Source organism: Dacryopinax primogenitus (assembly GCF_000292625.1).
Source record: "Dacryopinax primogenitus strain DJM-731 SS1 chromosome Unknown DACRYscaffold_1, whole genome shotgun sequence".
NCBI classification, from domain to species: Eukaryota; Fungi; Basidiomycota; class Dacrymycetes; order Dacrymycetales; family Dacrymycetaceae; genus Dacryopinax; species Dacryopinax primogenitus.
Window position 1 is genome coordinate 1,589,404 of NW_024467198.1, and position 24,588 is coordinate 1,613,991.

The window sequence follows — 24,588 nt, forward strand, 5'->3', positions numbered from 1 at the left end:
GGGACGTCGTGGGTAAGGTGGTATTCCACATCTCGGACTGATCTTTCAGTTTCTATCGAGGATCGTGTTATGTTACTTACCGCTCCAGATCTTGCGCAGGAGGAACGCCGAGGATTTCAGTCGGTTTTCCCGCTTCGTCCCGACTATCTCCCAGATATAATATTCTTGGCTTGCGACTGGCTGTGATAGGGGATGATTTATCTGTTTCACGATGTTAGTCTCAGTCCTTCGAACGCCACAAGCATGGACAGCCATTTGCTCGCGCTCGTCACTAAGGGCTTTGTCTGGCCATTTGAACTCCCACGGCTGGCAAAGCTCCTATGGGCAGTGATCGCACCATTTGACGAGTTGGCATGATCACGTCGGAAGTTCTCTTCAATGAAGTGGCTGAATTGCACCGACCGAGGGTTGGCTTGTAGGAAGCTCTATTTCATGATGCGACCGTTCATAACAAAACTCCCCCGTCGATCAGTCTTTCAGAACAATATTGCTCCATTAATGACGGCGTGCCAGCTCATGTACATCCTCGGGGAAGGACTGGACTCAGCAACACAATTTGTATTGAGCGGAAGTTTTCTCCAAGTGGACACACACGGGCTCAAGACACGCCTCCCTTCCGCCTTCCTTGCGCTCTTCCCAAGGAAATGTGGATGTATCCTTCGCATCTATCCCTTTCATTCCCACTTTACCTGCAGCTGTCTGTGTTGGGGTTCAACAAGCCTTTGCAGATGGCCTCAGCACTGTGTGGAAAGTCCTGCTGACGTTTTGTTTCCTTGGACTATTGGCCTCGCTTTTGATGAAGGAAATCGAGCTGCACGAGGAGACCGACAAGAATTAGGATCTATCAAAAGCTCCAGACATCGTAGTTGAGATGGAGTCAGGGACAGAGTCGAGAACAAGTCGCCCTTCGGCCAGTAACAAGCTGGTTGAAAGCAGGTATAGATGAAGCACATTGCCATTGTCATGTTTGAATAAGTCTCTTGTATACGTTAGTGTATCGTGATAATACAACACGTCATGATCACTCCTCCGCGTACGCCAGCCTCGCTTTTATGTGGCGGCTTTCTTCCAGTAGTATCGTGTGAGACGCGAGAGCAGGGGTAGGATGGATGCTGCTTGATATGCACGAGAGTACCAATATTGTAGTCCATTGAGGTTTGCTCTGAGAGTGTGGTGCCTGATTCCCAGAGACGCACAAAGCAGAGGTCGATGTCTCAATGTTTATCGTTTTGGGATTCAGAGTCTCACCGCGTAATTGAAGTGGCATTCAAAAGCAAGAAGATGATCCTTTGTTTCTATGTTTCAGAAATTTCCTTTCGGTACTCCCAACAGGAGCGGACAACAATCTACTCGGGTCCGTCAATCAGCGTCTTGATGACCCACTTCCCGTCCTTATCCTTCCCATTCTTTGTGGACTCAAACGCCTCGACCGCATCTTCGAACTTGTACCGGTGAGTGACGAGAGGCTTGAGGTCGATCTTGTGCGCAGAGGCAAAGGCGATCGCCAGCGGGTAGTCGCCGTACTGGGGCCGCAGTCAGATGCTATGAAACGGAGACGTAAGGCTAGACTCACGCCGTACCGGAAGCTTCCCCTTATCTGCAGCTCCTTCACCAACGCTGTCGTAATCGGGAGCGTGATGTTCTCCGCCCCCATACCAATCTGGGTAAACACGCCTCCACGGCGGGCGACATACACCCCCGTCTGGATGCAGGACTCTGCCCCAGTTGCTTCCAGTACGGTGTCTGTGCCGCCCAGACCCACACCTTTTACCAGGTCCTTATCCCATCCCATGAGCGCGCAGATCCCCTCCGCACACCGGCGGGAATGAGCAATCCTGCTCTCCCCCTCTTCCGGCTTGAGAGGGAGGAAGACATGCGTCGCTGCGTACTTGCGGGCGAACTCGAGTCGCGCAGGCTGGATATCAACCGCGACGATGGTGCTGGCTCCCAGGGCGCGGGAGACGGCCATGCATAGCAGACCGACGGGGCCGCAGCCGAAAACACAAACTGTCTGGCCGGCGGTGATACGGGAGATGTTGCTCGCAGCGTGGACGGCCACGGAGAGGGGCTCCATCTGTGAACAGGATCAGCATCGAGCATGAAAGGAAGGGGAGTGGAAGGGGACTCGCCATCGCCCCGTCTTCTCAAGACATCCCCTCCGGCAGTGCATAGCACAAGTCCTCCGGCAGCTTGTAGTACCTGGCCAGGGTGCCGTCCACTGGGGGAGTAGCGGCAAACACCATACTGTCGCACAACTGATATCTGCCTGCCTTACACGCACCGCACCGTCTGCAGCTGACACCCGGTTCGAGTGCGACTGCCTGTCCATGATGAAGGGATCGTACAGAGCTGCCGACAGAGTGGATGAGACCGGAGGACTCATGCCCCAGGACCATTGGAGATCGGACGTGGAAGTCGCCAATATGGCCGTGTGTGAGGAAATGCACGTCGGATCCGCAGATGCCGGTCTTCTTGATCTGGATGAGGACCTCATCTGGAGCCACTGGAGATGCGTTAAGTCGGATGCGACGAGAGAGAGAGGAGAAGGGAGTATGTGCACGTACGGATTGGGATAGGCTTCTCCTCGAATACGACGTCGTTCACGCCCCGAAGGACAAAGCTCTTGTTGTTCCCCAAAATTTCCGTCATTCTTTGCGCAAGTCCGACGCTGTTCAGTACTTCAGGGTTGCAAGCGCTGGGTCTGTACAGCAGTGACCAAAGGCAGTCTCATGTACGGCCAGCTGTCAAACATGAGCCTCTCCTGGGCGGACCAAGGCACATGCTGCCGTCGTGCAGGGCGAGATGTGCCTCAGAAGGGTAAGGAACGGGGCGAGCGTGACCTGGCTTGTCCTGGCATTGCGTGGAGGAGTAATAGCGGGGAGGGCGTGCCAGAACGCGGGGTGATGTTATCCCGCTCAAGTACGAGATGGCTTATCCAGGAAGGGAGCTGGAAAGCAGCATGTCCCGCAAAACTTGATCGGGTGGTGCCTCACATGTGTTGGAATAGGCGTGCTCAGTCTTCTCCGCCCAGTCATGCCCAATACGAGATGCGCTGGGTTCGAAATTCTTACAGGCTGTGGGCTCGGTATCATCTGGACGAGTGTCAAATTTCCCGTCGTCGCTCCGTTGCCTATGTCACGCAACGTCAGCGTGATGGCATTGTTCATCTTCTTGCGTACCGTTACCCAGACATTCGGCACCACGACTGGCTCAGCGGTGCCGCAGAACGAACTGGCTACACACCTTCCCAGGATTTCTGGCGTGGCTCCCAGGCGTAGTGGACGTCTCCTTCACTGCTATCCCAACATGGCCTGAGTCCCTGGGGACTCAGGTCATGACAGCGTTTGCGGACAGCATGAGGGTCGTATGGAAAATCACACTTGTATTTGTTTTCTCGGGCTATTGAGTACCTTGATGGAGGAGATTATCCTGCGCGGGAATCTAGACGAGAATCGGGACCCGTTGGAGCGGCGTCAGGTGGAAACGGAGATGTGTATTGTATCTGAGATGCCCGGCACAGATCAGGAGTTGAGCGCGCAGCTGAACCAAGCTGAATAAGAGAAGTCCTTGCGCCCGGTAACATTGATCCTGATGGTCGAGGAAGAGATCGGTCGACAGTTCTAAGGGGGCATGCGAGAGAGATTCCACAAGTACACAAAGACGATCTCCAACAAGCTTAAGCTAGACTGTCACACGATGAACGTTGAGGGTATTCCTTCCCAGATCGCAGATGGGATCGATGAATATAAAAATAAACAAAAACACAGCCACTATTAGATATTGATCACCTCCTTTCGCTCTGTCTTTCCATCTGAACGATCATGTCGTTCAGTAAGAGCTCTTGCTCACAAAGGACTCCATTGACTGAAGATGAACCTCATATCAAGACTATTTCAGACTTTGATTTTGCTGCTGAGAGCTTGATGCTCTCCATACGCACAGATTTTCTGGAGCAAACTTCTGGCCGAGTCTTGGTCAGACGGACCTATTTACAGCATCTCTGGGGCTCATTGACTTCCTCCTTGTTTTGCACCGCTTGTTCCAGACTTGAGTCACCGTACCATATTAGCGATCGAAATATTGTCTCCGGTTGCGGTGATATCAGACCTACTTCATCCGAGGCTTCCAACGCTGCCCCGCATTCAAACGGCGTACTCAAAGAGGTTAGTGAACGATGTCATACCTGCCTACTTCATCCGAGGACGGCATTGACTTTTTGCATCAGGTGCTCCGTTTGTGGGAACTCAATGTGGTGATTGAATTGCTCCCTGATCAATGCGCAGAAGAAACAGTCGCTGGTGCGGACCAGTAGCAGGAGAGCGGTGTTCCCTATAACTCCTCTCACTCAAAGGGAGGATGCGCACCACTCACCCCTTCGTCTCTCATGGAGTCCACCGCTTCCTTCGTGAAGAGCTATGATGATCCGGATATCATCATGGTCGCTGAGGTGCCCATGTACCCACCTCGGCCCACGTACACACCCCGGTCCTCGTACCCACCGCCGCCCACAAGAAGGAACAGAACTGTGACCAGCACCGCCGTCAAGCCGAAAAGAGGTCTTGACTTCTGGCTCATTTTTGCAGCTACCGCAATGGCGGGGTCCTTGAGTGCCCTCGACACGTCGTGTATTCCTACAGCTCTTCCAAGTATGGTAGCAGATCTACATGGGGAGGCTTCCTTCGCGTGGGTGGGGAGCGCGTACACCCTGGCTTCAGCCGCATGGCTTCCGTGAGTAGTTCGGTCGGGTGTGTGGTTGCTGCTAAACCTTTCGCAAGATTGACTGGAGCGCTTGCCGGGGCGTTTGGGAGACAGCCCATCATCGTCTTGGCCCTTACTTTGTTTTTCCTTGGGTCAGTGTTATGTGGAGAGGCAACCAGCATGGATATGTTAATCGCTGGAAGAAGTGAGTGGTCACCAACTTCTTCCTATTGCCGGCTTATTGGTTGGGTAGCTGTTCAAGGTTTGGGCGGCGGTGGGATTCTGGCCATGAGCGAAATCATCGTCGCAGATCTCGTTCCCTTGAAGGAGCGTGGGGCGTTCATGGGAATAATGTCCCTTGTTTGGGCCCTGGCTGGTTCGATCGGGCCACTTATGGGCGGAGCACTGTCCCAAAAGGCCACATGGAGATGGATATTCCGCATTAACCTACCTCTCACGTTCCTTGCTTTCTGCCTCGTCGTTGGTTTTCTGAAACTCAAGATTCCAAGCGGGAGCATCAAACAGAAGTTTAAGAGGATTGATTGGTTGTGAGTGGTGTCCGTCTGTTCTGTGCTTAGAAAGCAATGCTGACGGGGTTGTCAACAGTGGTAACGCTCTGATCGCAGCATCAACATGCTCTGTAACAATTGCCCTCACCCGGGGAGGTGTGGAAGTCTCCTGGTCCTCCGCACAAACTATCGTGCCCCTCATTCTTGGGCTTCTGGGAATGGTCGCTTTCTTTGCATATGAAGCGAAGTGCGTCGCCGAGCCAACGATACCGTTCGACCTCCTCTCCAATCGAACTTCTGCTGCAGGCTTTATTACCACCTTCTTTCACTCCATCGTCGCTGTCGCAGTAATCTTCTACATGCCTGTATTGTTCCAGGCGTGCTTCATTGCCTCTCCAATTCAATCCGGAGTGGATTCACTTGCTCTGGCAATCACCATGACATTTGCTTCGCTTTTTGGTGGTGTTTCGGCCATGGTCACAAAACGCTATGTACCGCAAAACTGGATTGGTTGGATCTTGATGACGATCGGAACCGGGTGCCTAAGCTTGCTCCAATCCGACAGCCCCACGGCGAAATGGGTCGGCTTCCAAGCACTGGTCGGTTTGGGTCTTGGCATGGTTTGGACCACTGTGAAGTTCCCCATTCTTGCCCCGCTACCGGTGTCTCGCAATGCCAGCGCTATGGCCTTGTTCACTTTTTTCCGAACCCTGGCTCAAACGTTTGGTATCACAATCGCTGGTGCGGTACTCCAGAACGAGCTGAAGATGCGGCTCCCTACGGCCTTCCTCACGCTCTTTCCCGGCAATGTAGATGTTTCCTTTGCGGCTATTCCCGTCATCCCCACTTTGTCGGCCTCTATCCGCGTTCAAGTTCAGGACGCATTTGCAGCCAGCCTCAGCATTGTTTGGAAGGTCTTATTGACATTTTGTTTCCTAGGTTTGCTGACTGTGGTTCTAATGAAAGAGGTCGAGCTGCACGATGAAACCGACGAGAATTGGGATTTGTCAGAAGCTCAAGTCCTGGTTGATACGGAGCCAGTGACAGGATTACGGTCACGTCGTAACCGTGGCCAGGAAACAACAACGGAGCAGGGAAGATCGCCATCTCCGGTACTCATATAGTCCCATGTATGTCACCATTATGAATTGTGTAGTAACGTATGCCTTTGTGTATTCGGAGTGCCCTGAATTCCCCTAGACTTGTGATTATGCCTTCAAAGTGGCTAATAGGTACGTGATATAGATTTCTGACACAGTGCCTTGAAGGGTCTTTCACTGTCTAAATAGAAAAAAACAAACAAACCACAGCCACCAGATAAGTGATAAATGAGGAAGCCCTGTTGTTAGGCTTTCTACTCTTGCTCTGTCCTTTGTTGATATACACAACTACAACTACTACACTTTTTTCTTCATTCTCTCGTCGACATTACCGATTTCAACTGTAAATTGTTACTTTGACCGCATAACTTTCAACATCAATCAGCAATGCTGGGCGTACGTCGGCTCCTCGGGGGCACGTCCACTCCCCCGCCCTCCGAGTCCCAGGCGTCCAGTGTCGCGTCCTCCCCGACAAAGTCCACAAGATCATCATCACCCATCAAGTCACGGCCGTCCGTTGATATACCACTTCCTGCACCTGCACCCCTTAACTTCAACAAGTCAGTGGGTATGGGAGGGATGGAGTCGTTCCGAGGATTACCGCCGGGCAAGCGACCCAACTGGCCCCCACGTTCTCCTAGTCCTAATAATCGTTCATCTGTGAACGGTCCAAATGGGACATCATACACACTTCCGTACGTTTTTTCCTTTTCAATTGTCAATGTACAACACTGACACAACTGGCAGTATCTCTCCTCCACCAACATCCCCTGGAACCACGGTCAAAGCGGGGCTCTTTCGTCGGCCGGAATCGCGGGATGCGTCCTCTATCTCCTCGTCTGCTACGTCTGGTACCCGTCCACGAAGCTTGCCTCGACGTGCTCTTACATCTGTTCCTTCCCCACCCGAAGACTGCGAGGAAGATGGCGGATCGATTAGCGATGGCCGCCTCCTGCGCAACGACTCGCTCGAAAGCACCCGACGCCGCAAACGAAAGAGCTCTGCACCTGAACTCCCACCATCATTCGCAAAATCCCTCAAAGGCACGGTGCCGGCTCCTACCAATGGTGTTGCTCGGCTTGCACAAAGCGTCAGCATCACCCCCAACGCATCCCCAACACGGAATGCGTTCATGTACGACTCTCCGAGCGCGCTCAGCTCGCCTGCACGATCTGCTGCCTCCGCTCCCCGTGCATCTGTCTCTTCCCCCTCCGAGGGGCGCACCGGACCAGAGCCTTACACCCCCGAATGGCGACTCAAGCATTCGAGCACTCTCTTGGACACGAGCGACGACATGCTCCTCTCGCTTCTCGCCTCGCAGGCCGTCGTCGATGCGCGCGATTTTCAGATGCTCAGCATGGACGAAGTTGAGGATCTCAAACGAGAACATGCGCTCCTCTCTACGCGCCTCTCCGCTCTCCGTGGGAAGCTCCGCACTGAGACCAAGATCCGCAACGCTGCTGAGTCCCTAGCTAAGCTGCATGCCACACACAAGCGGATGAGCAGGGCCACCTCAGAACAATACGACCAAGCGGTGCGCAAGGTTGAGCAGGTTGAGCGGGAGATAGGAAAGGTCGCTGAGAGAGTGGCGGAGGTCGGCCGGAAGTTGGGAGAACATCGAGCTGGTGTATTGAGCTGGAGCTTGACAGCCCTCGAGAAGAAAGTAGGCCTGAGTCCCGCAGTGGAAGGCGATGAAGAGGTGGACGAAGTAGCCAGTGCGATCGACGGCAGCAGCACAGTATTCTCAGACCCGCGATCACCTGCTTCTGCAGTTGGAGGCGCGAGAAGTGCGGGCACTTCGAGAGCGGGTACACCAAAATTCGGCCCGACAAAGTTCACGGGACCCCATCTGTTTGCGGGCTCTGAGGGAGCAGTCATACCCCCTGTACCGAAAACACCCACTGCGCAGAAGGTGGCCGCGCTCGAGCAACAGGTGCGAGACTCCCAGAAGGAGATGGAAGCGCTACGCTCAGAGGGGAAGGGACTGAGGGAGCGGCTGGAGCGTGCTATTAGAGACAAGAAGGAGCGGGAAAGCGAACTGGCGGTGGTAAAGCAAGATATGCGAGAGATGGAGAAAGATCTGGAGCGGCTGGAAGGGGAGGAGATGCGCTCTAGTACTCTGAGGGCAGAGATGGTTGAGCTAAGGCGGGAGAATGAGGAGTGGGAAGGACGGGTTCGGGAGTTGGAATTGGAGGCTGAGCTAGACCGTGGGAGGACCAGTGCCTCGGGGCAGGATGAGGAGGAGAGACTGCGGGAGAGGGAGGCCTGGGCTGCTCGGGTGGAAGTGAAGGATCGGAAAATCGGAGAGCTGGAGAACATACAAAGGGGGGTCGAGAGGCTCGCCAGGGAACATACGGGCTCGGACGACAACGCCCTTGCTGATCTTGAGCAACATCTCGAGGCCTCGTATGCTCTGAGTCAGGAGAAAGAGCAATGGGCAGAAGAACGGCACCGGCTCAAGGCTGAGGTGGAAACCCTGCGTGAACGGCTGGCAAGAGAGGTGGAAGATGCCCGCAAGCAAGTCGACAACTTGCGCCACGAACTCACAAGTCAGATACAAGCAAGCTCTCGCCCTGGTTCAACAGAAAAGCGCGTCTCTCAGCCTTACGGAACGGCCGATGACGCCCAGCGTGCGAATGCCCGACTTATTGCAGCGCTCTCCGAACTCTGGAACCTCCTCCCTTCGGCTGAGGCGCGCTCTCAGAGTGGCCTTGGAAGGAGCAGGAGCCGCACACCCACGAGTGTTACGAGCCCCACCAGTGCTGTTCGACCTGGCGGGGTGAGCCCGACCGGTGGTGCCCCAGGGGGTGGCAACAGCAGCCTGAGCGATATGGATGTCCGGACGCTCAAGCAGCTGTATGGTGATGCAGCCAAGGGCCGGTCGTCTCCCACCAGCGGCACCACCGCGGAAGGCTTCACTGTCGACACCTTCGTCCAGCGATGCAAGGCTCTCATTGTGGATGATAAAGCACTCATGGAGCGCTTAATCCGGTTTGCCCAGGCCCACGATCTGCTCAAGGCCAATGCGGAAAGGAGTCAGCGACTCGCACAGGAGGGAAGAGTTGGGATGGAGACGTACCAGAAACAGGTGCGGGCAATGGAGGAGCGGCTTCAAGGCACCACCCAGAGGGAAGCAGGGCTGTGAGTTGTTGGTGTGAGTATAATGCTCGTAGATTCTGATATATAACGACAGACTTGCGGAAATCTCGGATCTCCAGCGACAGATTGAAGACGTGCGCAATGCCAAGCGAGTCCTCGAAGAGCAAGCGGCCATCCAGGCAGAAACCTGTCACTCCCTCAGCGAAGCTAACAAGGTCTTGTCCGCGCGTGCGCTCGCCCTTGCAGCAGAAGCTGCCGATGCCCCCCAGGCAGCGAGGAGCAAGGTGGAAGCGCAGGTTTCGGAGCTCAAGCGGTCGCTCCAGGAGTCGCAGGACGAAGTGGATGCTATTAAGCGCGCTGAAGTCAGCCAGAGGGCACAGCTCCTAGATGAGCTTAATGCCGCCCAGACGGAGAACCAGACGCTCAGAGATCAGCTCAGAGCACGTTCAGGAATGAAATAAAGCGTATGACTTGGTTCTTATCAATTTCTCTGGGTGGTCGGGTGTTCTCAATGCTGACCCGTGACGATATGTATTCTATTTCATAACCCCTTACTTTACCTACAGAGTAATTGTTGTACTTTGTCATTTTCTCCATCTCCTTACAGAACTATTGCGGGCAATACAATCACATCATCTCATAATCCAGAGCTTTAGTGGTACAGCATGTAAGTGATATTAAGTGCACCAATCTAGTGTATATGTACTGACGACGAAAAACAAAACTGCTTACGAGAAGAACATGCCAAAATCATACGCCTCCTCACCCTCCTTCACTTGGGCCGTTCCCTTCGCCTTCTTGTCGCCGCCAGAGGAAATCTTGATCTGCGGAGATTCATCAGTGGTCGTGTTAGAGACCCGGTTTTTAGGACTGACGGCGTTGCTCGACAGTGATGGTTTAGGTTTCGATCCGGACGGTGCTTCGGTATCCTTGCTTTCATCGTCCTCATCGACTTCTTCCTCCTCGTCCTCGTCCTCGTCCTCCCCCTCGTCAGCCTCTTCGTCCATGTCCTTGTCATCGTCACCACCAAATCCACTCCATTCCTCCGCGTCTTCTCCCACAGCAGCCAGGTGTGGTGCTTCGTCGTCCTCATCAACGACAATTTCGGCAGCAGACAGGGCAAGTACTGTGCCGTTGACCAAGGCGTTGTTGCCATTGCGCTTAGATCCTTCCTTCTCACCTTTGTCAGCAGCCCGAGCAGCCTTCCTCGCCTCTTGTCGTCTTCGCTTGTCCTCGTCGGCCTGTTCGTCAAGTGAGTTCACTCCGTGGCCCAATGCTGGGCAAGAGATCGCCTACAATCCGTCGCTGCTCCGCTACCTCCGCTAAAACCTGCGCCCTCATGCTAGCAGGCATGGAATTAGGAATTCCTGGGTCTTTCTGCTTTCCTGAATAGCCGTTAATCTATACGGCTATATCAAATTGCTGAAGGAAACGTACGGGACTTCCATTGAACGTTTTTCTTCGCTTCCTTCTTTGACTTGTGACGGTGCTCAGCGACTTTACGTTTGATTTTTTCTCTCTGATTCGTCGTACCACGCTTGCTTGATTCTGAAGTACTTCAAATCAGCTGAGATAAACATCTGATTAAAGAAAAACAGAACTCTTTCGTATCCGGACCATGTTGGCGTGCGTGAGCCAGTGAGGGAGCGTCAACTTTTTGGCCTGTCAGGGTTCACGATAGTTAGACGGAAGCAGACCAGCGAATCACATGTTCATCAGGACTAAAAGTCGTTATCATTGCTACTTGTTCATTTCGTTCTTGACTACAGACATCAAGGGACGCTCTGCACATAATACTTTACAAATAATGAAACAACATAGAGAATAACAAAGTTGAGCCCCGAAACCTCAGGACATAGAATCCCGATCCGTATCCGGCGCTTGCCCTGCCCCATCCCCAACCTGCATATTCCGGGCCCCAGCCCCAAAGCTGAGTCCCAAACCAGCAGAAAGTATCCCCTCTTGTTCTCTAGTGAATGACGTAGTCGTACGCAAGATAGGGCTCACGGCTCCTCCAGCGCCGGTGTAGGTGGAAGTACGCGTGCGAGCACGGGGTGTGGGAATCGCACTGTGGGAGAAAGAGTGAGGAGGCACAGAAGTTGAGGCGCGTCGAGGGAACGAAGGGACCAAGGAAAAAATCCAGGCAAAAGCGATAAGATTGTACGCGATAAGACGGCGAGCGAACCATCCAAAAAGGGTCGAGAAGGAGAAAAGAGCCTCGGTGAGATCTCTCACATCTATCATAGCACCTTTAGCTCTCAGCGTCAAAGCAGAAAGACGACACACACCCCAAAAGTCCCTATGCATAGCGATCCTCCCACCTTCGTTAAATTGAAGCCGAGTGATGACATGCAGTTGGAAATGGAATGGGCTTGAGAGACCGGTGTCTTCTCCTTTCCCGCCGAAAGGCCAGGGCAGCTTCAGTTTCGGTGGAGGGGCCATCGCCTGACCCAGTGCAGCCGCTGTACTCAGGAGGCTGACGGTACTTCCACTATCTCCTGGGTGGTGCACCAGGCTATTGGTCGAGCTTGGCCGTCCGGTGGAAGTGTGCCATTCGGGCAGGAAGAGGATATGCAGTGTCTGCTCAAGCATCGCCATGCGAGCACCATCAAAGGACTCAGATTCGCATGTTTCAATCACTTCACACCAGACGTGCAAGAGAGGGAAGGGCTTGGGATGGTCGTGCGACAAGAAGGGGAGAAAGGATGACAGGCGCAGCCGTGGGACACCAAGGGAGGACAACTTGTGCGTGAGTGCGTAGAGATACAGTATGAGTGTACGGCTGTCCGCTGTTAGAAGGGGATTTTCGTAGACTGTAACAGGGATGAGCATTTCTCCGTTTCGGCGAGATGGAATCTGCACACCAGCATCGGTTTCATATAGCCTTTCGATTCTTTCCCTGAACTCCTGCTGTGCCTTCTCCGCATCCCCATCAACAGGATCACCGCCATTCGACGAGTAGTAGGATCCATACACCAGATCGTGCACTTCGAGTGCGCTCGCCCGACGCCAACTCTCGAGCCGCGGACGCGCGTGGAAGTCGCCTTCGCCGCCAACCAGCAGGCTGAGCTCAGAGCCCCGCGGAAAGGGGACGCTACTTGGTCCTGCAGCGTTCGTTAAGTCCAGATGAGGGGAAGAAGAAGCATAGGCCATTGACAACGTTGAAGCTACAGTTATTACAGAGGAAAAAGGAAAGAGCAGAGCTGGGCAAGCCAGAGAGGAGAGGAGGTTATATCTTAGTGGCTGCGCTCCCACAGAAGCACGTGAATTCTCCTTTTTCGGCGCTTCTTCCTTTCTTCTCCGATGAGTTCTTGTTCATCAACGTGACATGTCGTATTGAATACCCAACATCTCTCTCATAGTTGATATAATAAAATATCTGACCAATGTCGTAGCACAAGATTGAGGAGTGTCTTACAATCCCGGCGGTGCTTACTCAAGCATGCTGAGCATCACCGTCCTGCAAAGCCCGTTTCCTCGCCTCTCTGTTGGCAAGCTTAGCCGTCTCACATGGATTTGCGCTCTCGTCCATCTCCTCGAGTGTCAACTGCTTCGTCTCGACCGCGAACATCCAGATGACGATGAAACCGAGGGCATTGAAACAGGTGGGGACGGAAGCGGCCGATGGTCCTTCAAGACGAAAGCGCGTTTTGAAGCTCCATCGGCCCAGGAACCCCGCTCGCAAAGGTCCAGCACAAGATACTTTCTTGGTGTTCCAAGGTATGGAGATAACGTCCAATCCATCCATCCTATATCATCATACAGAAATCAAGTATCCCATAAACCTGAGCACAGACTTCACCCTCAGGGACCTAACAGCCATCAAGCGTTCCTAGCCGCACGATCTTCTTTCACCCTCTTCCGTGCTTCTTTGCTCATCTGATCTGCAAACTTGCGCGGATGGTCGCTCTCGAACACTGCGTCCATCTCTTCCAATGTAAGCTGTTTGGTTTCGACAGCCAAGAACCACACAGTCACGATACCAACGACATCCCAACAGGCGAAAATGATGTACGCTAGAGGATCAAGTCAGTTACAATCACTCGACATTCGATGGTCCGGCATACTTTTCCAGGAGAGCGCCGCAAGCGCTGAAGGAAGGGCAAAGGTATTGATGCAGGAAACACCCTGAGTGATGAGGGTCTGGAACGCAAGACCCTTGGCCCGCATCTCGAAAGATAACACCTCGGTGGGGTACAACGCCTGGATTGGTGTCCAACCGAATGAAAAGAACACCATGAACAAAAAAATGAAGCTGACGCCCGCATTAGCGCGCATGACGCTCTGCGGACCGGTGTTGGACAATAGACCAGCGACGATACTCATACCGGCGGCGCAACACCATGAACCGAAAAGCATGAGGAAGCGGCGACCGACATGGTCCGCAATAGCGGTTCCACTGAGTGCACCAACGAATGAAGTAATCGAGTTGACGAAGTTGAGTACCCGTTGCCGATCGGGGCTGGTGATGCCGGCTTGGTTGAGTAGGACAGTGAGATAGTAGGTGATGAGACCATTGCCAGAGAGCTGACCCCATACCGAGACCATGATGCACAGGTAGATGCGGTATCTGGAGGCTGCAGTGAAGAATAGAGGGCGGAAGTCCCACCAGTGTTTGGTCGCATCATTGAGGGAAATGACTTCTTCGATTTCGCGTAGTTCGAGCTGGATCAACGGCGAGTTTACATCCCTCTCCTTAGAGTGAAGATCGGCGAGGATACGCGCCGCACGGTCCGTGTGACCACGAGAGTACAGCCAACGGGGTGACTCGGGGAGGAACATGACAAACGCAACATTGAGGATGGCCGGGATACCCTGCACAAAGAGCGGGGCTCGCCACGAATAGTCATTGTTATATCTAAGTATGGTCAATCTCCTTTGGGACGCATTAAGGGCATGTTCATACCTTCCTGTAGGAACAGCGATTCCTGAAGCGACGATTTGACCGACATAATAGAAAGAGTTGAGTAAACCCATGAAGCGACCACGGCTCGAAGGGGAGGTGATTTCGGCAAGGTAGGATTTGGCGCTCGTCGCGGCAAACGTACATCCGAAACCTGCATAATTCGTGAGTACTACGTTGAGAATTTAGGAAGCTAAATACCAGTTAGAAATCGACCAGCCATGAACATACTCATACTCGTTGCGTTAGCGGTCAACATAGCGCCAAGACTGTCTCACATCAGCACTCTCCCGAGTTGAATGCGACAGTACGTACATGAGGACAAGGTTTCCGACGAACATGCTCCATCTGCGGCCAATCCGGTCGGGCAAGTACGCATTCGGAAAGACTGAACAAACATTTCCAATCGTATAAATACCGAATACGATGCCTACAGCATAACAATGGTCAGGAACGCTCGATGCTGGTGTGAGGACTCGCCTGTTTTGGGAACTCCAGCACTAGAGGCGATGCCAAAGTATGACTGAAATTGGGTCATGGAATTGATGGCACTCATCACGGTGGGGTCCATGCCGTTATCGCCAGAGCAGCAACAGACGCAAAGAACGTAGAGGGCGAGGATGAAGCCACGGTATGAGAACGTCTCAATACCTGGATCGGCCATCTCAGCAAGCCTCAGCGCCTCTTGCTTCTCGACGGCAGTCATCCGCCTGTTGGCGGGAAAGAGGTTCTTGGGATCATGAGAGTCGGAGCCTTTCTCGTTGCCGTGGGTCTTCGAATCCTCGACGTAGACCTCTTCGGTTTTGTCCTGGTGTGTTAAAGACATGGTGTGCGAGGCTGACCTGAAGAAAGTGGAGCAGTGCAGGAGCTTGCAGCGCTAGCAGGACCTCCATCCTAGCCGTGCCGAAATGACTTTTATATGGTGCTGGCTCGGATGTAGAGAAGCAACCAGCGTCAAGGCAAACAGGCACATTCCTATGCGTGCAGAGATTCGGGCAGGAACATGAAGCGTGTCAGCGAGCCCATGATGCGACGTTGGCTGATAGAATCAAAGCCGGCAAGTGCGGGGAACCCTGTGGGGAACCCCGCACACGGGAGAAACACCGGTGAAACCCAGACCAAAAAGGCGTGCCAAGGACGTGTATGGTGACTTCATCCCATGCCGATGCCTTTAGGGGTCAATTGAAGAATGCCTGTCTCCATGTGCGAAGCCTTGTGAATATGTCCGGGGAGTCGGCCCGGATCCCAGATGGTCTTGGCACGCATATCATTCGTCCTCGATCGTCTGTCGCGCAGCTGCAACGCACGGGACCAAGTTACAATGTTATCCAGGTTGGACGAGGTTGGAAGCTGCTTCATCGCCTACGCAAGTCGCCAAGTCGCCGGCAATTGTTTAATCCCACGATAGACGACGATGGAATGAGTTGAGGTCCGGTAGTTCCTATTTAGACTGCATGAGTCAGGCGCACAATTCGGGACGATAACGCGCCGCCCTCCGAACCGCAGTAGCAATTCTTTCCGCATCGATTGTTCCATACCTTGAACACGTCTTTGATGCTCATGGGTGGGAAGAATTAAGGCGGACCGAGAAACCGAGACCATCATCTCGTGCTCCCACGTCTCTCTCACGTCGTATCTGGGTGGTTGCATACAAATTTCTAGGCCAGGCACATATGCATGGTTGAGCGCTTCTTCGCCAGGCTACCACGGAGCTCGGCTTCCTTTGAACTCAGCTGTACTCAAAGGGAGTCTTCTGACCAACTCACTTGACTGATGGACCAACCGGACTGAGATCCGAACCCGAAGAGCTCTTTCGATACAGGCGGGCCGAATGTCAAAATTTCTAAGAGGCATTTGATGCTTTCATCATCATTCAATCCAAAGTGAGATTCCGGGGACCGGAATTGGTTCCTATCTCGCTACGTAGTGAAAAAACTGATCTCCATGCAGTGCGAGCTGTTGATGTGATAGCCATTTGGAGTAAAATGTTCCTGCAAACGCCGTAGGATTTACCCGTGAGAAAACTACACGAGCGCAAGACCTTTGCCTATTATTCATCGTCAGGTCTCATACAATAAGACGCCCTAGTCAGACATACCTATCAAACTACCAAGCCTGTCTATCGACTGCGGTGCTAGTAGCAGAATTTGAACGAGTAGTGTGCATCTCCCTTGACGGAATTAGCATCCATCGCCTCCATTTCTTCTGCCGTCATTTGATCTTTGCGAGCATTCAGATATCTGAGAGTCAGATACATGAGAAAAAAATCACAGACTGCCCAGCACATTCTAGCAAGAGACACAGGAAGTCCCATCGTGTAATATGGAGAGCCTGATGAGACGTAAATTTGACCTGCAATCACCCCACCGCAATTGCCCATGGCCTGCATAATTCCGATTGCCGTCGCACGTTTGTGATGCCCAGCTTGGTTTTGGTTAAACCAGGTAACGTTCAGTCCTACGCACTTACCGACGCTCAATGAGTGAGAGACGTAGTCGTAATCAAGGAATGGGCATACCAGATAGATCCCAGTACCAACTAGGTAAGTAGCAAAATATTCCACCCCCGGATTGTGGTGAACAGTGAGCAGGACGATGTACCCAATACTGTCACATATGAGCATAGCTTATTTCGGAAACATCGAAGAGCATACATAGAGATTATAGCACAAGGTATCATAATTATCGCCCGCTGATTCATGCGATCCGACAACATGGCCAGTGCTATATAGATGAGCGCGGCCCAGGCGTATATCGTGACCGTCAGGAGCTGGATTTGGATTGTTGTATAGCGTGAGGATTGAGCCTGGATAATAACCGGAAGGAAAGTCGAGAATCCAAACAAGCACATTGTCGACTCCAAGGTGGGAAAAGCCGCTCAGATATACTTTGATGTCCTTGATCGCCGCACAGACTCGGCCCAAGACATGTCTGAGTCGCCCACATACGAAGCATCTTGTTGTTGCCGGATTCTGTTGTTGAGATTTAACGAAGGTTCAGTATCGGGTGAACATGACGCCGTACCACATCACCCGTCGGTCTTGATCATTCAGGAACCATGCCTTCTCCGGATTATCCGAAAGCAAGAACATAACGCATAAAAGCTCCGGAAAGCGCTGCAGCTATAAATAGGAATGCGGTCCTGCGCGCTAGTTCGTGTCGGCTAGTGCCATAGATTTTAACATAAAACAAGAGAGTATGGGTGAGTATGCTCACCGATAGAACATTGTCAAGTATAGACTCATGCACGGAAATAGAGCCGCCTCACAGCAACCCAGAATTAAGCGTGTCACGATTAATCCACCGTAGGTGCTCATGAACCCACTGAACAATATCACGAGTCCCCAAGCAATGATGATGGCTGGCATCATCCGACTCGGGCGGAAGCGCTTGAGGAAGGCCGCACTAGGCGATTCGCACGTCACGTATGTCACGTAGAAGATGGATGTTGCGATGCTTAGTCCATTAGACGGTAAGTGAAGGTCAGTGATCAGACCTGCGACCGCCTGAATGCAGTCAGTATCAACGGGTGCGAGTGCCATGATGAGCCATTCACCGCATTCCCAATGTTCGATCGATCCAAAAAGCTTAATAGGTACAGCCGGCAAAGGACGGGTGCGATATGCCAGTCCAGCTTTCTCAGCAGCTTTTTCTCTTCTTCCTCAGATACCCCAACAGTCACGAGATCTCCATCGCGTATCTCTTCGGCACGCACCGACGCGGCGGGAACCGACACCTTCGAAGGATGCTTCTCCAAGTCTGACGACATACTGCTCCAAGAGACTGGCGTACGAGGGTTACAGTATCGTATCCAAGAGGACTTTATGATCCAGGCAAGAGCCCAGAGGCAGTACAAGTCGACGCCTTATCCGCTGATATGCGCGCACCACCGGATAAGTAGCAGAAAGGATGTGTTCGCATGTTGGCATTTATCACACCCAATTACGCTGGTTGATCAGTGAAAAGGCTCGCTCATCTTCTCGCTCCATCTGCATACAAGAACCCGGGAGCAGATTTTGATGTGGACCCTTTTAACGTCAGGCTTTCACGTGACAAACTCGAACAACCTCGAGCAGATCGGAATATTTAATCTGTTTTGGAAAGTGGGACAATGTATCTCCACTCATTTGCCCAAAACCATCCAGCCGATGTGACTCATTTTCTTCTGCATAGAACTACAGTTGGTCCCCTTTTGCTTTTGACAGGTAGCCTCGTCCTGCTGCAGGTGACTCCATGGAAGTCGACGATTCGATATACGTCTTGTCATCGCAGACGATTATTCGTGGATAGAATCCTCTAACCCACAAGCTCTGCCTCCCACCCTGTCAAGGAGTCATCTTGATAGGATTCATTTCCTTTTGCGAACTCAAGACAGCAGTCCCGTATTTGAAGATCCAAGCTGTGTCTTAATAAAATTAGCATATATCTACAGCCAGTCCTTGTTTTCGTCCCGAATGAAGAGAAGTACGTTACAATACAATACAACAGTTTTCCTCTCCTGCATCGTATATCCCCCATCCTCGTCTTTGTAGATACATACATCTTCGCCCAACGGGGATCTGCACTATGCACCCTGGCCTGCTTTTTGATACAGCGCCACACTCGCGATTTCCCAATCTGCTCGTCCGTCGACAACTGCTCCCTCACTTGAGGATAGGGATAAGATGACTCACAAGCCTGGGCAAACGCGCTCCCGTTCGCTGTTACATAACTGTTACAGTCCGAGTAACCCGTGATCTGGGCACAATTCTGGCTCTGCCCTAGGGGAGTACCATACCACGCCGCGCCCGCCCAGTCTCCGCATAGTGTCTTTCCCACGGGTCAGCTCTTTCACACAACGGAAGAAGGGGACACTCACAGTATCGAATATAGCCACATGGTTGTAGAAGAACTGGTAGGGGTTGCAAGTGCTCGCAGGCCAAGCACCAACGGGTTCGCCCCAAGAGGACGGGTTCGGGTACCCGGATGTAATGTCCGCAGGGGTCGTTCCGCGTGGGAAGAAGAACGAGTATATGCCCGTCTCGTCCCATTGCACTGTTCTAAGATCAACATATTTCCAAAACCCGGTAGGGGGGGGAAGAGACGTACTAGCATACACTCCCCCTCCGGCAGTGTTGAACCCTGCCCCGTATGTGTTCTGCCCACTAGCGATTAACCCGCACCCAGCATCGTTCGTATCCGCTGCAGAACAGTCCAGTCCCGTCGGCGGCTGCGTGAGCAAGCTCCCGCTTGCACCATAATTCGCGGGCATATAGCATCCTGGGTTTGTATGTATACTCGCGGTATTGATCGACGCCTGATGTATGCCTTCGATGATGTCTATCTCTCCTCCCTGTGGCCAGTTGGGTCCACAAGTCCAGAATGAAGGCCAAGTGCCACACCCGGTAGGCATATGGTAGATATCTGCGATGATAAGCCCACCCGTGAAGGTGCGCGTAGTGCTGATCCGGATCGAAGGGCGGGAAACGGTGCTGTTTATTGCAGCGGTGGAGACGGAGATAACGGCGTGTTGCTGTTGGTTGATGCTGACTAGGCCGAGGTCTTGCGCGGTTTGGTAGCCAACGTAGTCAACCAGACCTGGGAGATGTGAGTTGGAGGGCAGGTGGGGGGAAGAGGCGTACCATGCGTCGGGTCACCGCCGTCAACTGTCTCGTCCCAGAAGGTGAACCCGTTGAAGAATGACTGTCCAGTCTGAGTCATGCATAAGTGAAGGAACGCGAAACCCGGCTTTTAAGAAATAGGCGTACGAAAGACTCAACAAGGTTCCAAATCGAGCTTGGAGATGGCGAAGTCGAAGAGGTGGTACTAGTCGTCGAAGGAGGCGGATCTGAAGTAGCAGTGGTTGGTGTTGGCGCAGCCGACGAGCTCGCCTGGCTGGTCGAGGTACTTGAACTAAAAGTAGAGGACGTACTCGTGCTCGTGGTAGGATCTGTGCTTGAAATCGCCCCAGTGGGGATGCTCCGCGTGATCGTGGTCGTTGTTTGGGTCTCGATACCCCATGTTGCTGGTGCGGTACCGTTGGCACCTAGAACATTGTTCCCCGGTGTCTTGGAGAGGACACACTGATGGTATGCGGGCTCGGTAATGCGCTTGTGTAGGTTTCTGAGGGCGGGTCGGAATGCAGGTGGAAGTGAATGGGAGGTGAGATAACGCAGAGCCACTATGCCCCCAACCCAGGCGTTGGTGAGCAGACTAGAAGGGGAGTAGGAGTCGAGCAATGTCAGCGCCGATATGCCGTTGAGTAGGCATAATGAGATGAGAAGTGTGCGCATTGTGCCCTTCTCATCGTCATTTGTCCAGGTTGTGGGAAGTGAAGCAGAGAAAGAGAAAGAGTAGGCCGTCCGATGTGGGGAGGTGCTGCGGTGCGTGGATGCGATAAACGCCCGCCCAGTTCGGATTGGGATGATGATTATCGACGTCAGAAAGAGGAGAGTCTCGGCTACATCGGCGCTCTGCAAACCTCCGCATCACCACAAGGCAACTTTGGTTGATGCACGTGGCTGAAATTCACATGCTCCCCGGCACGAACGGAATTCCAGGGTTCATGGGACCGGAGCTGGGACCGGAGCCGAGGAGTGCGAGCAACACCCATTGCCACGAATTGATGTGAATGCAACCCAACGGTAGATATATGCACTCATACCCACACCATCACACCCCATTCCCATCTTCATACCATGTCATTCCCTCAGCCTACCGACCCAGCTCCGAACGGGTACATCCCCAACCCCTATACCGCCCTCCTCGAGATCGCCCTCGCAAAAGTGCAGACCGAGACGACCTCCTCTTCAGGCTGGTCAACCATCGGCACCCAGGAAGACGTCCTTCTAGAGAAGAAATACACTGATTCGGGATTACCCATTGTACGTGGGAAGGGTGTTGTGCAAGGCACACTGCCGAGGGAGATGTTGCAGGCGATCGCCCTCCCTGGGTGCAGGGAACGCTGGGACGCGCGTTTTGAGACGGGGTTCTCGCTCGAGAAGTACGCGCAGAGCGAGGGCAAGTTTTACACTGGACAAAAAGGTCAGCCCTATTTCTGATTGCTTGGGAGAGATACTCACATGCGTGCAGGAACATGGCCCGTCTCTGGGAGGGACATTGTTGGGGCCCAAGCGACTAAGTTCGCAGACGACGGCAGCTGGGTACAGAACGTTCAGACCTCCGTGCCGGATACCGACCAGACGCCTCCCGTGAACGGGAAGGTTCGCGCAACGCTGGACTTTGCGGGTTGGACGCTCATGCGTAACGGGGACGACACAGAGGTGACCTACGTTGTGCACAGTCCGTCCTTCCCGCTCTACACTTTGCGCTCTGTATGCTGAATTCATACAGTCAACTTGAACGGTAGTATCCCTGCCTGGATCCAGGACCGCATCGCGACCGAGATCCCGCTGTGTGTTGCCAAAGCACGGGACTTCTATCTCGCTGCAGGGGCTCCCCCGCTCGTCTCCACACTCAAGAAAACGGAGCTGTGTCAGGAAACCTTCACCTTTGACAAGAAAGAATGGCAGGCGGTTTTTTTGAGCAAGGGGGATGAGGAGTTCAACATCGCTGTGGACGAGAAACGGATGTTCCGAGATGGATGGGAGGCAAGATTAGAGGGAGACGAAGCGGGGAACGTCCAGCTGATCAAGAGGCAAGGCGAGCTGGTGGTGAAAGTCGCCCCAGAGGCAAGTGGGAAGAAGTTTGAGCTGGTCGTTGGACCCGCGTCTGCGGTGTGAGGACGCCTTGTGCAAGGGGCATAGGACTCAAGTGATTGTCAGTTGCGTGATTTATAATATGAGCATGATCCGTCTGCTTGACAAACAAATTCAGGACTAGAAGGCAAAGTGTCCCGCTATCAAACTGAAACACATGCGTCACGTGATCACACTTCCGTCTTCCGCGTCATCACCACATTGTTTTGGCGCGGCCGGGCTGTCAAAAAATTGTCTGGTGCCGGATCCTGCGCCGTGCTGGAATGGACTATCCGAACGCGACCCAGCCGCTAAGGGTTCGACATTGTGGGTGAACCCAAGGCGTTGTCGAAGGCCATTTGAAACAGTCAGTCCATTTGAAACAGTCAGTCGTTTGAAAAAATTCAGTCATGGACCGAATCTTCGGCAATGACCGAGTCGGTCAAGTCCCGCACGCAGTCCTTATGCGACGCGACTGTGGCAGTTACGAACGACGTATTGGGCCGAGCTTCCAACGGCAGTTTACTCGATACCAACAACCCTCCTCCCTCAAACTCATGCTGCACCGCTACTTGTATACAAAACTCGTCAGCTACCCCAAATTGGTGCCAGAATAACAGGGACCAAGTTAATTATAAAATCAAGACCACTCGAAATCATCGCGAAATCGTTGTGGTTGGCCTCCTGGACGCGGCGGGTGGATTTCTTGTCGATTTAGTTCAGTTGGCACAACAAGAAACGACAATACTCTCTCTTGGGGTGCTTGGCCCTATATCAGCGCTTCAAGAGCTCCTAGAATTTGTACATTCTCACTGCGCTCCCTGCTAACTGTACTAATTCTTTGCCCAGGTCGCTCATCAATTCGGTGTCTCCGAATCATCACATATCGTCATCACCTGTCCTTCTCAGACTGTTGTTCTTCATTGCGCTCCGGACTCCAAAGGCAGGATGATTATCGAATGTTCCGACACTATTCCCTATGCGCAGCGACATCTCATACTTCCAACCATGGTCTCCCTACAGTTGTCAAAAATTCAGGCACAAATACAAACCTCCGTGATCATTGACAACATGCCCGATCCTGTTCGAGCAGATAATGGTATACGGCCAAGGCGGCTGGAAGCTGAAGGTGTCGAACAGGTACTCCCGTCGCATGCACTAGCCGTACCTTGCACTAACGACATCAAAGCTTGTTATAGCGTTTGCGGGCCACAGTTCTTCACAAATCCTCGAATGGTATATCATGTCTGCTTGGAAATCCGGCGACAAGTCTATGGATAGTGCATGCCTTAATGAAGGTTCGGTGCACTCCTTGCCGATGGTTCTCGCCACAAAACAAATTGGTTCTGGGACCTGTGGTACCGTGTATCTCGCCACTACGCCGGCGAATCAACAGCTGGCGGTGAAGGTGGCCACAGGCTATTCTTATCGGAACTCATTACGAGATGAGTTTGAGATCTATCAACACATCCGTCGTGCTGGCCTTGAAGGGGGGCCAGCACCCCGGTGTTTTGGTTTATTCACAACTGATCGCCATAGCGTTCTGATCACAGCATACTCCGGCCAATCACTTCGCAACTTCGATCTTGACATTCAAAAAAAGTGAGCTGCCAATGTGCTCGTAAAAGTGTGAAACTGACAGAATGGAAAGGTTGCAGATCCTCAACGCTGCCATTGTGCTTGAAACTGCTGGGATTGAGCAAGGAAGCTTCTATCCCCGAAATGTTGTTTGCGACGACAATGGGATCTTTCGCATCATTGATTTTCATAGAGGAACGTATGAGAAGGGCATCAAATTCAACATATTCCACATGCGGGGCAGAGTATGGGAATCGGAAAAGTACGTGGATGTCAATCGACGTCTGGGTTTCGACTTGATGCACATTGTTCCTCTACCGGATACGGACGATACGGATTTATAGGATCTCAACAGCGAGGATTGAGTACTACTATTAGTCATTGTTGCCAAATATGTCGGGAACGATATATGATGATTTATGATGTAGCTGCTAATTCAGCGGCGTAGTAGGTGCCACCTCTGATCTCTGTGTAATGGAGTTCTTAGGCTCGCGATCGCTGTTGTTGGTTAAGGTATACGGCTAAAGCACCAACTGGCACACCGTCATTAATGGAGCAATATTGTTCTGAAAGACTGATCGACGGGGGAGTTTTGTTATGAACGGTCGCATCATGAAATAGAGCTTCCTACAAGCCAACCCTCGGTCGGTGCAATTCAGCCACTTCATTGAAGAGAACTTCCGACGTGATCATGCCAACTCGTCAAATGGTGCGATCACTGCCCATAGGAGCTTTGCCAGCCGTGGGAGTTCAAATGGCCAGACAAAGCCCTTAGTGACGAGCGCGAGCAAATGGCTGTCCATGCTTGTGGCGTTCGAAGGACTGAGACTAACATCGTGAAACAGATAAATCATCCCCTATCACAGCCAGTCGCAAGCCAAGAATATTATATCTGGGAGATAGTCGGGACGAAGCGGGAAAACCGACTGAAATCCTCGGCGTTCCTCCTGCGCAAGATCTGGAGCGGTAAGTAACATAACACGATCCTCGATAGAAACTGAAAGATCAGTCCGAGATGTGGAATAC

The 24,588-nt window shown here is 52.6% G+C and overlaps 10 protein-coding genes across 10 annotated transcripts; 4 read left to right on the top strand and 6 right to left on the bottom strand.

The window, feature by feature from the left end:
* Window positions 1-1,346: 1,346 nt before the first annotated feature.
* On the bottom strand, window positions 1,347-2,649 carry DACRYDRAFT_86198 (GroES-like protein; the record flags this gene model as incomplete). The annotated part of the gene is made up of 4 exons (XM_040776764.1): window positions 1,347-1,523; window positions 1,574-2,074; window positions 2,220-2,503; window positions 2,565-2,649. The coding sequence occupies 4 exons, from the start codon at window positions 2,647-2,649 to the stop codon at window positions 1,347-1,349; spliced, it is 1,047 nt and encodes a 348-aa protein (XP_040633391.1).
* A 101-nt stretch (window positions 2,650-2,750) lies between these two features.
* On the top strand, window positions 2,751-3,278 carry DACRYDRAFT_103445 (uncharacterized protein; the record flags this gene model as incomplete). The annotated part of the gene is made up of 1 exon (XM_040767756.1): window positions 2,751-3,278. The coding sequence occupies one exon, from the start codon at window positions 2,751-2,753 to the stop codon at window positions 3,276-3,278; it is 528 nt and encodes a 175-aa protein (XP_040633392.1).
* A 1,175-nt stretch (window positions 3,279-4,453) lies between these two features.
* Window positions 4,454-6,331, top strand: DACRYDRAFT_44436 (iron permease; the record flags this gene model as incomplete). Its single annotated transcript, XM_040774574.1, has 4 exons — window positions 4,454-4,728; window positions 4,776-4,903; window positions 4,952-5,246; window positions 5,305-6,331. 4 exons carry the CDS (start codon window positions 4,454-4,456, stop codon window positions 6,329-6,331), a joined length of 1,725 nt encoding a protein of 574 aa, XP_040633393.1.
* A 363-nt stretch (window positions 6,332-6,694) lies between these two features.
* On the top strand, window positions 6,695-9,889 carry DACRYDRAFT_113194 (uncharacterized protein; the record flags this gene model as incomplete). The annotated part of the gene is made up of 3 exons (XM_040769584.1): window positions 6,695-7,002; window positions 7,055-9,448; window positions 9,501-9,889. 3 exons carry the CDS (start codon window positions 6,695-6,697, stop codon window positions 9,865-9,867), a joined length of 3,069 nt encoding a protein of 1,022 aa, XP_040633394.1. The 3' UTR covers window positions 9,868-9,889.
* A 765-nt stretch (window positions 9,890-10,654) lies between these two features.
* On the bottom strand, window positions 10,655-10,955 carry DACRYDRAFT_45334 (uncharacterized protein; the record flags this gene model as incomplete). The annotated part of the gene is made up of 2 exons (XM_040774637.1): window positions 10,655-10,791; window positions 10,844-10,955. Coding segments are annotated over 2 exons (249 nt in total), but the record flags the coding sequence as incomplete, so codon positions are not given.
* A 299-nt stretch (window positions 10,956-11,254) lies between these two features.
* On the bottom strand, window positions 11,255-12,238 carry DACRYDRAFT_44494 (uncharacterized protein; the record flags this gene model as incomplete). Its single annotated transcript, XM_040774581.1, has 2 exons — window positions 11,255-11,793; window positions 11,899-12,238. 2 exons carry the CDS (start codon window positions 12,236-12,238, stop codon window positions 11,255-11,257), a joined length of 879 nt encoding a protein of 292 aa, XP_040633396.1.
* Window positions 12,239-12,842: 604 nt separating this feature from the next.
* DACRYDRAFT_103449 (uncharacterized protein) lies at window positions 12,843-13,154 on the bottom strand (the record flags this gene model as incomplete). Its single annotated transcript, XM_040767757.1, has 1 exon — window positions 12,843-13,154. One exon carries the CDS (start codon window positions 13,152-13,154, stop codon window positions 12,843-12,845), a length of 312 nt encoding a protein of 103 aa, XP_040633397.1.
* Window positions 13,155-13,175: 21 nt separating this feature from the next.
* On the bottom strand, window positions 13,176-16,007 carry DACRYDRAFT_73990 (general substrate transporter). Its single transcript, XM_040776041.1, has 6 exons — window positions 14,790-16,007; window positions 14,625-14,739; window positions 14,511-14,578; window positions 14,313-14,463; window positions 13,474-14,264; window positions 13,176-13,422 (listed from the first exon to the last, which is right to left on the bottom strand). Exons 1-6 carry the CDS (start codon window positions 15,133-15,135, stop codon window positions 13,229-13,231), a joined length of 1,665 nt encoding a protein of 554 aa, XP_040633398.1. The 5' UTR covers window positions 15,136-16,007; the 3' UTR covers window positions 13,176-13,228.
* A 2,865-nt stretch (window positions 16,008-18,872) lies between these two features.
* DACRYDRAFT_86200 (uncharacterized protein) lies at window positions 18,873-20,308 on the bottom strand (the record flags this gene model as incomplete). The annotated part of the gene is made up of 7 exons (XM_040776765.1): window positions 18,873-18,925; window positions 18,982-19,117; window positions 19,167-19,342; window positions 19,397-19,885; window positions 19,930-19,999; window positions 20,056-20,194; window positions 20,220-20,308. 7 exons carry the CDS (start codon window positions 20,306-20,308, stop codon window positions 18,873-18,875), a joined length of 1,152 nt encoding a protein of 383 aa, XP_040633399.1.
* Window positions 20,309-20,971: 663 nt separating this feature from the next.
* DACRYDRAFT_97925 (Bet v1-like protein) lies at window positions 20,972-22,718 on the top strand. The gene is made up of 4 exons (XM_040777492.1): window positions 20,972-21,331; window positions 21,380-21,589; window positions 21,641-22,070; window positions 22,124-22,718. Exons 1-3 carry the CDS (start codon window positions 20,986-20,988, stop codon window positions 22,027-22,029), a joined length of 945 nt encoding a protein of 314 aa, XP_040633400.1. The 5' UTR covers window positions 20,972-20,985; the 3' UTR covers window positions 22,030-22,070; window positions 22,124-22,718.
* Window positions 22,719-24,588: the final 1,870 nt, after the last annotated feature.